This window comes from Orcinus orca, chromosome X (genome assembly GCF_937001465.1).
Source record: "Orcinus orca chromosome X, mOrcOrc1.1, whole genome shotgun sequence".
Lineage (NCBI taxonomy): Eukaryota > Metazoa > Chordata > Mammalia > Artiodactyla > Delphinidae > Orcinus > Orcinus orca.
The window spans coordinates 14078278-14091205 of NC_064580.1; the positions used below are offsets into that span (position 1 = coordinate 14078278).

General features: G+C 44.5%; 1 protein-coding gene across 7 annotated transcripts in view; it reads right to left on the reverse strand.

The window, feature by feature from the left end:
* Positions 1 to 12928, reverse strand: part of CTPS2 (CTP synthase 2) — a 109994-nt gene that overhangs the window by 68161 nt on the left and 28905 nt on the right. For all 7 annotated transcript variants that reach the window (XR_004483222.2, XM_012532936.3, XM_033427906.2 and 4 more), the window contains 5 exons: positions 9986 to 10118; positions 7435 to 7523; positions 6209 to 6303; positions 4166 to 4228; positions 4016 to 4059 (listed from right to left, as the gene is read on the reverse strand). Coding sequence is in view for 6 of the 7 variants with exons in the window: in XM_012532936.3 (XP_012388390.1) it covers positions 4016 to 4059; positions 4166 to 4228; positions 6209 to 6303; positions 7435 to 7523; positions 9986 to 10118 (424 nt within the window). In the remaining variant the exon portion in view is untranslated. The remainder of the gene's footprint in view (positions 1 to 4015; positions 4060 to 4165; positions 4229 to 6208; positions 6304 to 7434; positions 7524 to 9985; positions 10119 to 12928) is intronic.

Sequence of the window (12928 nt, forward strand, 5' to 3'; positions counted from 1 at the left end):
TCATCCCATAGAAGTGTGTATGTGTCGCTACGAGAACATATGTACACATACTAATTTGCAGCAATGATTTAAAGCAGCAAATAATGGACACAACCTAAATATTCATCAATATGAGACTGTTTAAATAAAGAATGATGTGTAGAGCAAGGCAAGCACGTAGAAGATCTCTGTGCACTGATGTGGAGTGATGAGTACAAAAAGCAAGGAGGGGACTTCCCTGGTGGCGCAGTGGTTAAGAATCCACCTGCCAATGCAGGGGACACGGGTTCGAGCCCCAGTCCGGGAAGATCCCCCATGCCGAGGAGCAACTAAGCCCGTGCGCCACAACTACTGAGCCTGCGCTCTAGAGCCCGCGAGCCACAACTACTGAGCCTGCACGCCTAGAGCCTGTGCTCCACAACAAGAGAAGCCACCGCAATGAGAAGCCCGCACACCACAACGAAAAGTAGTCCCTGCTCACCGCAACTAGAGAATGCCCGCACGCAGCAACAAAGACCCAATGTAGCCAAAAATAAATAAATAAAATAAATAAATTTATTTAAAAAAGAAAAAGCAAGGGGAACGATGTCTCAAGCATGGTAGCATATGTATTTTTTTAAGGGAACATATGTCCATATATGTTTGCAGGTAGGCATTTGTACACATACACACACACAATCTTTGGAAGAATAACAAAAGAAGTGGATGAAGGTAGTCACCTCTGGGTAAGGGATCTGAGGTAAGGTAGGGGCACATGAGAGGCAGTTTTATACCTTTTCTGTAGGGCTTAACTTTTTTATCCTGTGTATAAATGTCTTAAAAATATGCAAACACACACACAAAGAGTATAGTCATCAAGGAATTAACCTTGCCAAAGCTATCTAACAGTGGGACCTACTGGTAAAATCACTTCCTATCCCAAAGTATTCTCTAAAAGAAAACCCAAGGTTCGCCTGGCACAGCCATTTCAGCCATTAGTCAGGACATATGTTTCTGTTAAAGCCTTGTAAGGATCTCTTCACTTGTATTAAGTCTTCTGAGCATAAGACTTAAAAGTGTCATCTGGCTGGGAAATTACAATTCATTACAGTCTGAATTGCAAGCTATAAAAATGAGTGAAGTGGACTTCCCTGGTGGCACAGTGGTTAAGAATCCACCTGCCAATGCAGGGGACATGGGGTTCGAGCCCTGGTCCAGGAAGATCCCACATGCCACAGCGTAACTAAGCCCGTGCACCCTAACTACTGAGCCTGCGCTCTAGAGCCTGTGAGCCACAACTACTGAGCCCACGGGCCACAACTACTGAAGCCCACACGCCTAGAGCCCATGCTCTGCAACAAGAGAAGCCACTGCAATGAGAAGCCCGCGCACCGCAACCAAGAGTAGTCCCTGCTCGCCGCAACGAGAGGAAGCCCGCGTGCAGCAACAAAGACCCAACGCAGCCGAAAATAAATAAATAAATAAATTTATTTTAAAAAAAAATGAGTGAAGAGTATCTCTATATCCTTCGACGGAGTGCTCTCTACTCCAGCATACACAGTTAAGTGTAAAAAGCAAGGCAGAAAGAATGGGCAGAGTATGCTGTCATTTATCTAAGAAGGGGGGGGTCACAAGCAGACATACAGGTTTACTTATATTTTAAAAATGGAAAGATAACCCATTTACAAAAATGAATTAATGGTTGCCATAGGGAAGGAAGGGACTATGCTGCAGGGGAGAGAACAGAACCAGATTTCTCTGAATCAGTGCTTCTCAACGGGGGCTATTCCACCTGTGTCCCTAGCGGATGTGCGGCAATGTCTGGAGGTATTTTTAGTGTCACAACTGGGGTTTGGGAGAAGTGTACTACTGACATCTAGTGGGTAGAGGCCAAGGATGCTGCTGAACATCCTACAATGAACACGACAGTCATCTGGCTCCACATGTCAACAGTACAAATTATATATCTAATAAGGAACTTGTGTATAGATTATATAAAAAACTCTTACAACTTAATAATAAAATGACAAATAACCCAAATTAAAAGTGGGCAAAGGATCTGAATAGACAGTTCTCCAAAGATGATATACAAGTGGCCAATACGCATACGAGAAGATGTTCGACATCCTCAGACATCAAGGCAATGTGAAGCAAAGCCACAGTGAGCCACAACTTCACACACACTAGAATGGCTACACGGTTGACCCTTGAACAATGCAGGGCTTAGGGGCACTGACCCCCAAGTAGTCAAAAATTCGAATATAACTTTACACTTGGCCCTCTGTATCTGCAGTCCCATACCCGTGAATTCAACCTACATGGATCAGGTAGTACTGTAGTATGCATTTATTGAAAAAAAAAAAAACAACAACAACGTATATGTGGACCCATGCAGTTCAAATCCATGTTGTTCAAGAGTCAACTGTAATCAAAAAGACAAGTGTTGAGGATATGAAGGAATTGGAACCCTCACACACTGCTGGTGGCAATGTAAAATGCTGCAGCCACTTTGGAAAACAGTCTGGCAGTTCCTCAAAAAATTAAACATACAGTCACCATATGACCCACAATTCCACTCCTAGGTATAGACCCAAGTGAAACAAAAACATATGTCCATACAAAAACTTGTACACAAATATTCATAGCAGCATTATTCATAGTAGCCAAAAAGTAGAAACAGCAAATGTCCATCAAAGGATGAATGGATAAGAAACAAAGTACTGATACATGCTACAACATAGACAGACCTTGACAATGTTATGCTAAATGAAAGAAGCCAGTCACAAAAGGCCACATATTGTATGATTCCATTTACAGTTGACCAACACAGGTTTGAACTGAGCAGGTCCACTTAGACATGCCTTTCTTTCCATAGTAAATAGTACTACATGGTCCATGGTTGGTTGAAGCCGTAGATGCGGAACCACATATACAGAGGAACGCATATACGGAGAGGCGACTAGGAGTTAAAGGCAGATTTTTGACTGCGTGGAGGGTCAGCCCCTGACCCCTGCATTATCCAAAGGTCAACTGTATATGAAATGGCCAGAATAGGCAAATATAGAGAGACAGAAAACAGATTAATGGTTGCCTAGAGCTAGAAGGATAGACGGCTTGCGGATGTCAGCTAAAGAGTGTGGAATTTCTTTTTGGAATAATCAAAAGGGTCCAAAATTGACGGTGGTGATAGTTGCAGAGATCTTTGAATGTGCTAAGTCACTGCATTATACACTTTCGATGGCTCAATTTTATGGTATGTGAATTATATCTCAATAAACTGTTAATAAAAAACCAATCACAATGGTGAGGTGTACACTCTGATAGAGGCGGTACAAGGTTCAGAAGGCAGAGGCCAGGAAACAAAGGAGGTCAGAAAAGCCTTCCCGAGATGAATAGGAAGTTGTTGGTAATCAGGTTTGGTTTATTTTTGTAATTAAATTCTTCATCAGTTTTATTGAGATTCCAGGGGTAAGGAGGTTGCAGGACGCGGACATCTCAGGTGTAGGGAATCTCAGGATACATCTAAAAAACTCATTCAGATAGTCCAACTATAAAACCCCAAGTGCAGGAGAGAGGGGGATGCCATGGGATAAGTTAGCAGAGCAGCAGGTGACAAAGCACGATGGCCTTCACTCCCAGCCAAAATCTTGGACTGAATGTTTTACAGGAAAAGGAATCGGTGAAAGATGAGAAGCATCAGAAGAACAGACAGGGATGGGTCTAGAGACAGGACAGCCCGTGTGTTTACATCAGCAGTGAGCGACTGTCGTCACAGTCAACTCAACCCGTTCCTAAACATTCAGCTTGAAAACTATTGCAAAGAGAAGCCAATCTAGGACTGTGTCTTCCTTCAAGGCACAACCGACAAGATGGACAATTGAGAACAAAGTGGTTTGATATAAACTAATAACAATAAGAGTAATAAGAACAAGAAAAATCATATATAATTAAAATGTCCTGATGTCAGAATGAAAAAAATAGTAATAATAACCCCTCATGAGTTTATGCCGAGCCAGAACCAAAACAATGACCCAACCCAGAAAGTTAAGCCACTTACCACAGGAACATGGGCATTTGGCTCAAATTCTGTGGAATCAGCATCTGAAGATAAAGAAATGAGTTCAGCAACTCACCAATACTGCTGAAAAATACTTCAAGCAATAAGAATGCTTTTTACTAAGAGGTTATTAGAAAATCTCAGACTTACCTTTCAAGTTAAGGCAGTTTCTCGCAAATTCTATCACTGCCAGTTGCATCCCAAGGCAAACTCCTATTTTAAAAAGCACATATATAAAGCAAATGAACGTTATTTTGTACTGCTTCGTATTTTCTGTTCATTTATTTGCTGTCTATCTCCTCCATCTAGAATGTAGGCTCCCAAAAAGAAAGTTTACTGCTGTAGCCTCTGCCCTCAGAACATGTGTGGCAGGGGCAGGGAAAGGACTGGACAACCCAAACTCGAGGAGGAATAAATGCGAGGTCAGAAAAGGGCAGGAAAGGAGAAGGCAAGGTCCGAAAGGCAAATCTGCCTCCCTGCAAATGTGTCTCTAGATCGAGGCACACTTGTGGGCTGCATGGCTGCCCCAAAGCGCCCGACTCCTTCAGAGAATGTCTAACAACACCTCAATTCAAGAGGGAGTCTCCGTGGGCTGGGACCTCACACCCCCTCTTTTCAAGGTAGATTCACGGCCTTAAATGCGGGCTCTGCTTCGGGCAGCCCCCGGCTGGCCAGCAGGCTGGGATCCAAGGAGCACCTACAGGCGGGCAGGGGAGCGGGAGGTCAGTGCCCAGCTGCTGAGCCCAGAACAGCCCTAAACCTCACTGCAGGGAAACAGCAGCAGCTGGGGGAGCTGGTACCTCCACCGCAGGCTGGAGCGCGACAGAGAGGCCAAATGGAACTGAACAGAGAGCTCAGTAAGGAGAAACGGGGACCTGCGTAGGCCCAGGCCTGTTGCCGCAGGGATGTGCCCCTCGCCGATCTCCACATTCACTGCGGCCCATCGATTCTCTCCAATAAACAAATGCCAAGGAGCATTCCAGATGCTTTTATAGATATATTGAAGGTACACAGGGGCTCAAAGGAGAGAGCAATCAATATACCAGGCACGCCAGAACAAAAGTCAATAAGCATGAAACAGCTGAGTGCTTTGGGGGCACTTTAGAAAGTTCCATAAGGCTAGGACATAAAGAGACAGTGTGTTAAAGAGAAATTTAAAGAGCTGCAAACTATTCTACACAGTGAAAATTATCTGAAGAACGCTAACCACATTTAGACAGAAACTAAACAAGATTACTTCAAAAGAAAACAGTGGCCCAGATGAGCTTAGATGGATAAAACAAAGCAAGGTATCAAGGTAACTACTCCTGGCTTCTCTTTTGAAAATGGATCCCAAGTGGAGAGCATCTAGGAAGCTAATCAAAGAACAGGCAAGGGGGAAAATGAACAGTCTGCTGTTATTAAGTAAAGAGTACCAAAGCTGGTCCACTCAGTTCATAAACCCACCAGCCCACGTAAGCACAGCATGAAACATGGCCTCTCCCCACTCCCTCTTCCGCCTGAAACCCCAGCTGCAGGGCTGCCTTTATCCCATCAGTGTTCCATTTCATCTGGTTTCATTGCTCCAGAAGCCATGCTTTGCAATTTGAACAAACACATTGAAAAGACCCAGCTCTACTAAATCTTAACAGAGCTGTCCCTGTAACGTTGGACGGTCTTTCTGTATTATCTTTTCTAGAAGGAGCATATAAATTTCAATTTAAGCTTTTTTTTTCTGATGAGAAATAACATTGTGGAATTCTGTTGAGATGTTTGCTCGAAGTGGTGAAAGGTGGAATCGGAGAAGGGCAGGTATGAACAGAGGTTCCTCCCAGCCTCTTGCTACACAACCAGAACAGTGGTAAGTTCTCCTGGGCTGACAAATGTTTTTGGTCAAGGGCCAGACAGCAGAGATTTTAGGCCTTGCAGGCTGTAGGGTCTCAAACTCTGCTACTGTATCGCAAAAACAGCCACAGACAATATGTAAACCAACTGGTATGGCTGTGTTCCAATAAAACTTTATTTACAAAAACGCTGCAAACCAGGTAAGGCTTGCAGAATAGAGTTTCCACACCCTGTAGCAAACTATCTGGCACCTGAATATTCAAATTCAAGATCACACTTTTCACATTAACAAACTCTATTACGTGTTACCTTACTAGGTGTCAAAAATCTAAAAAACTCATAGTTAGGATTCATAAACATCAGTTTTACCCAGAAAAGGAATCTTCCTTGACCGTGCCCAAGAAATCGCCTGGAGTTTTCCCAACGTTCCTCTGATTCCGAAGCCTCCTGGCACAAGAACACCACTGCAAGCAACACAAGAGGAGGGGAAATTTGACATTATTTTTATTTGTAAAACTCTTGTTTTCAGCCATTCATGCTTATTGATCCCAAATCCGACACTTGGCACAGCCGCTAGAGAATACGCTTGGAGTCTATTTTCAGAACTGATTACATGATTTCACATCCTGAACTTTCTTCTTGAAATCCTCCCAATGTTATAAAGAAGTTGCAACAATTTCTCACAACTGACCTTGATATATATTTTCTGATAGGTCTTTGCAGCACATGAGCATAGTGACTGAGAAGCTCAATTCAATTAAAAATGCCACTGAAAGAATTATCTGAATAAAAATAGGTTAAGGTTCTTTTAAAAGTACTTTTATACAAATGTTAAGACCTCTGGGGCTTCGCTGGTGGCACAGTGGTTAAGAATCCGCCTGCCAATGCAGGGGACACGGGTTCGATCCCTGGTCCGGGAAGATCCCACATGCCGTAGAGCAACTAAGCCCATGCGCCACAACTGCTGAAGCCCATGTGCCTAGAGCCCATGCTCTGCAACAAGAGAAGCCACCGCAATGAGAAGCCCACGCACGACAACAAAGTAGCCCCCGCTCACCATACCTAGAGAAAGCCCACGCGCAGCAACAAAGACCCAACACAGCCAAAAATAAATAAATAAATACATTTTTTTAAAAAAACAAAAACGCAAGAGCTCAAGAGAAAAATCCAAGGGCCATGCTACCCTCACAACACAATGCCACCCCCCAAATTTTTATTGATTACTTACAAAATAAAACCTAGAATCAAAGGATGTGGAAAAGAAAATAAAACCAAGAGAGGAGGGAGGATTGTCATTCTTGCACTTTAACTTTGTATATGTAAGGTCCACCTCTGCATCTTTCAGTAGCATCAGCTCACTTTCCCACCAATACGGTATCGTCATCCTCCCCAGAATAAAACCATCTCCACTGCACGTGCCACTAACACTGACACGGCACATTTCAAAGTAAATGCAGCGTGAATGCAGCACAACCATCCAGAATCACCACAAGTACTCCAAACTACACTTCAAAACGCACAAAAATTAGTAATTGGGGTAAATCGAATCACGGAAAAAATCACAATGGCGTTCTCCTAACTGGCGTGGTACTTACTCAGCTTTGCAGAGTTTCTGCCAAGCTTCGTGGAATTTCACAGGGTCCTCAGTTTCGGTAGTCTGCTCCAGATCAATGGAATCTATGTACTAAAAACATGCAACAAGCTAAAGGAACATTTCAGAAAAATAAAAACTGGAAAATACTAGCGCCATCTAATACTGACACAATTATTCAATGACTACTTATTATGCAAACACTGTACTGGTCACTTAGCATAGAAAAGCACCATCTCTGTCTTGTGGCTCTTACAATCTTTCAGGCAGGTTATGAAACCAAATAAACAGGCATCCACATCACAGGGAGGTAATGGCTACGATGGGCAAAGAAGAGAACGCTGCGGAAGGAACCAGGAGCCGCAGCTGATACGTATGCGAACTGGAGAGAAGAAGGGCAAGAGCGCCTTCAGGGAAGTCCTCTGGGAAGGGGATGTCCAAGAAGCTAAGCCGTCGAGGATGAGTGGACGCAAGCCGAGTGCGCGTGTGCAGTTGGGGGGCAAGTGGGAAGGGGTGCGGGGGGTGGGGGAGGGCTGTGAAGGAGCAGCTTCAAAAAACAGAAAGACAAGAAACAGACAACAACCAGAAAGTGGTGACCACTCTGGGGACCTCAGAAGAAGCTCCATCCGGTGAGAGAAGTTTATACTTGAAGCCACTGAAAAATCTGAAGGAACAGAGAGCGATTTTAGAAAAATCACTCTGGCTCAGTGAAGGAAAGGGAGGGAAAAATGAAAACCAGTCAGGAAATTACTGCAAAAGCCGGGCGAGATAAACACAGCACAAGCCCATGACTCAAACAGTACTTCGGAGAAGCCACCGTCAATGAATTCTATTACGTGAAAAACACGTACAACAATTCCTATGTACATAACAGTCCCTATATGTCTATATTATTTTAGAATTTCTGTTGTAAAAATTACTATCTGAATATATCTTAAGATACAAAATTTTACTTTATAAAATTAGTATTATAACAGATTTTCTATTTTCTTTTTTCTACGAGGGACTGGCAGACTAGGAAGAAAGAGGAAGAACAGGAAGGGAACGATTCCTTGGAAAGTCAAAAATAAAAAGTGATTAGAGAGGAAGCTACAAACAGGTGAGAGGGGCTTCCCTGGTGGCGCAGTGGTAGAGAGTCCGCCTGCCGATGCAGGGGACACAGGTTTGTGCCCCGGTCCGGGAGGATCCCACATGCCGCGGATCGGCTGGGCCCGTGAGCCATGGCCGCTGAGCCTGCGCGTCCGGAGCCTGTGCTCCGCAACGGGAGAGGCCACAGCAGTGAGAGGCCCTCGTATCACAAAAAAAAAAAAAAAAAAAAAACACAAAACAAACAGGTGAGAGAAAACTGGATAGGTCCTAAGCTGAAAGTTACTAAATTTCTTGTATCTTTTGGCTCATTATATTAAGGTTTTACCATTTAAATCAAGATAATAAGGCCTCCCTAAACTGTGATATACCCAGAGAGAATAACATTAAATATAAACATTTATATAGGGAAAGAAAACTCTAGAAAGATATGCATCAAACTGGGAACGACAGGTACATCAAGAGAAGTGGGATTTCACTGAGGAAGAATCTTCCACTTTCTGCATTTTACATTATGCTTTGCTTAAATTTTCTATACTGAGCATATACTACTTCTGTATCTAACAAAGAATATACTCAAGCTATATATAACTCCATCTCTGCTATCCCATAATACTGTTTGAAAAACAAACAATCACTGTTTGCCAGATATCAGTCCTCCGAGTTAGAAAGGGAAATATATATAAATATGGCATTTAAAAAATCTGGGTTCAATTCCCACGCTAAAGGGGAAAAAAAGTTCTATTATTTTCTCATTAGACAAACACAAAATAGTTAAATAAGCATGAAGTATATATGCCCCTGAATGTGCAAAGCCTAATTTCAAAAACTGTGCCTTAAACCTGTATGCAGAAAAAAAGTTAACAGACTGAAATCCTTGGAAATGCCTGCTTACAAGGTTGGCCCTTGTCTGGCATCTGGAAACTTGGATTGGGGGAGGGTTCCCACCATTCCCAAGAACCAGTAAGAGTGGCTCAGCGTGCCTACAGTGTTTGAAGAAACAACATGATTTAAGGTGAACACCTGCTTTCCTCCTGGGAGTCTGAGATTTTGACACTCAGGAGGCTGAGGGCATCTGTGTGACCAGCCCCCAGTAAAAACCCTGGGCGCTGAGTCTCTAATGAGCTTCCCTGGTAGATGGCACGTCACCTGTGTTGTTGCAGCTCGCTGCTGGGGGATTTAAGCACGTCCTCTGTGACTCCACTGGAGGAGGGCTGTTGGAAGCTTACACCTGGTTTCCCCCAGACTTCATCCCACGTGCCTTTTCCTTTGCTGATTTGGCTCTGCATCCTATCACTGAAATAAGCCATAATCGTGAGTACAGCTGTATGCTGAGTCCTCTGCGTCCTCCTGGTGAATCATTAACCCTGGAGGTGGACTTGGGGCTCCTTGAACACAACCTGCCTCTCTGCAACACGAGATTTCACGATGAATGCCTGAAACATGCAGAAGACCAGGTGGGGGCTCACCATCAGATTCAACTTGTGGTTGATGGCCAACGCTGAGTGTTCCAGGGCTTTGAACACGGAGGCATAGCAGTCCCTGAGCTTGGTGTACTTGCCAACCAGGGCTATGGAACACGTTTTCTGTAACCTTTCATACCTGGGAAGGAAAACAAGCTTAAAGGTTATATGCATGTAACATCATATCACAAGCATAATGACAGCCACTGTTCTTATCCTGAGGCACTTTTTAAAACCTGAGGAGCAGATGTGCCTTGAACTTGGTGTACTTGACTCAAATTCCCCACCCCACCCCCAAAGAATAACAATCTGTACCCCAAGAGATTTGAAAATCATGAGAAAGCCCAACATTGGCTTACATAAGCAGGCAAAGATATAAATCTGAGGAGAGTATATCAGAGAAAAAGTTAAAAGCATTAAAAATAAAAAAGCTCTCCCCAGGCTTCCCTGGTGGCAGTGGTTAAGAATCCGCCTGCCGATGCAGGGGACACAGGTTCGAGCCCTGGTCCGGGAAGATCCCACATCTCACGGAGCAACAAAGCCTGTGTGCTACAACTGAGCCTGTGCTCTAGAGCCCGCGAGCCATAACTACTGAGCCCACGTGCCACAACTACTGAAGCCCACGTGCCTAGAGCCCATGGTCCGCAACAAGAGAAGCCACTGCAATGAGAAGCCTATGCACCGCAATGAAGAGTAGCCCCCACTCACCGCAACTGGAGAAAGCCTGCGCACAGCAACGAAGACCCCAATGCAACCAAAAATAAATAATAAAAAAAAAGTTCTCCCCATCTCATAAACATGAGCTGTCCTGAAATTCATTTATAAGGTGACACTGTATAAGAAAATGCATTCTCAGTGCCAACAGGAGACATTCCAACATTAACTTTGTAAGGTGATACCATATAAGAAAATGCATTCAAAGTGTCTACATTAAAAATTGTTACATTCCCAGCTGGCCCACAAACGCCAGGTTATTTGTGGCATTCCTGAAGAATGGTGCTGAGAGAACTATTTAAAACACTATAAGCCACTTAGATCATTTTTATGAGAAAATTCCATTCTACGTGAGACACTCAATCACATTTTACCATTAGAGACATAATCTTTACCGTTGCTTTCGTCAGGAGATCTGTTCAAGGAACATGAAAAATGCCTGGTCTGGTACTAAGTATGCAGGAATGTCACTTGGGGCTGAAGATCTTTTAGGGCTTTGAAGCAAACTGTTCCCCAAACACCTTAGAACAAAAATGTTACCGGGATGAGGAATATTCCTCCTTTATAACAACATCTGCAAAAAGTGAAAGAGAAGCCTGATGGAAACAGGCTGGGAGGAGAAAAAGGCACGAGGGGCTAAGAAGTCAAAACTGGCAGCAGAGGTGACTTTCTAGGAAGGTGACTGAAGAACGTGAGAGAAAGATGCTAAACCTCTAACTTACCAGTTAATTTTATGTCGCTGTGGAGACTGCCTGCCTGCCTGCCTGTGCTTCGCCCCAGCTCTAGGGAAAGGACTCAGGTAACAAAGCAAGTTGGTATCAAGCCAAGATTCCAAGACGATGTGCGGTCGGGGGGCACATCCTGTCCCTCAGGGGAGGGACGCAGGGCTGCAGTCAGCATGGCCAGTCCCTCCTTGCACCCACTCTCCTTCCACTCACTCGTTGCTGGTCTTCCCGGGGCGGGGTGGGGGGGAGTGGGGGAGAGGGGAGGCCACTGGGTCAGTCCAGCCGCCATCCAGGGAGGTATACTGAGCCCACGCCCCTGTGCTCTCTTTCCCTCTTGGCCCTGCAGGCTGGGCTCACTGCCCGGACCAGCCAAGCACCTCCCTCCCTCGTGCTGTCCATTCAGCCATCAGCAGGGTGTGACACAGCAGCTGACACTGCAGTCAGCTGGTCGGCTTTGTAGGCCCATTCCCCAGCAGGAAGGTTCCCAGGGAGGCAGGGTTGTCCCCACCTCAGGACCCAGGCAAGTTCTTCCACCCAGCTCAACCAGGGACCCCTGGCCTCTGGGCAGCACTGGACCTCCACGATCAACACTGTCCCTTTGACCTCTGTGTGCCTCCTTGTATCTCTCTACAGGCTGTACTGAGGGGACAGGGCCTAAAGAATGGACACTTCACACTGCCATGACCAATGAACCAACATCACGGCCAACATGATGCAGAGGGACTGATGCTCAATATCCCCTTTGCTTGAATCCTGAACTGAATGGTGGCCCCCAAAAACACATGTCCCCCAGAACCTATGAATGTGCCCATATCTGGAAAACAGGGTCTTTGCAGATGCAATTAAGTTAAGGATCTCCAGTTGAGATCATCCTGGATTAGAATGGACCCTAACTGCAAAGACAAGCATCCTTATAAAAGAGAAAGGAAGAAGACACAAAGGAGAAGGACATACGACAAGAGAGGCAGAGATTGGAGTGATGCGCCCACAAGCCAAGGAACACCAAGGAAGCTAGCCCCCAGAAGCCAGGAGAAATGCATGGAACATATTCTCCCTCAGAGTTCCATAAGGAACCAACCCTGCTGACACCTTGATTTAGGTCTTCTAACCTCCACAACTGTGACAGAACAAATTTCTATTGGTTTAAGCCACCCATTTTGTGGTAACTTATTACAGCAGACACAGGAAACTAATACAAAAACCAAACACTGGCTTTAAAAAGCACAGAGGCATAGAGTAAAATTTAGAACTATTTCCAACACGAAGAGTTAAAATATTAAAGTTTCTAGTGCTTAAAGAGGATCAACCCCAAGCTACTCAGAAAATTCCTACGAAGAGACTGATTCCTTAAGCATTCTGGAGGACAGGGGCTTAGTTGTATCATCAGTCATGGGGGCACCTAAGTTCAGAAAATGTGCTTTGTTCGTGATTCTTCTTGCCCCAGAAATTCTAAAACGCTTTTAAAATTTTAAAGTGAAAGGGCAAAATAACTTTCAATCTACTAGTCATC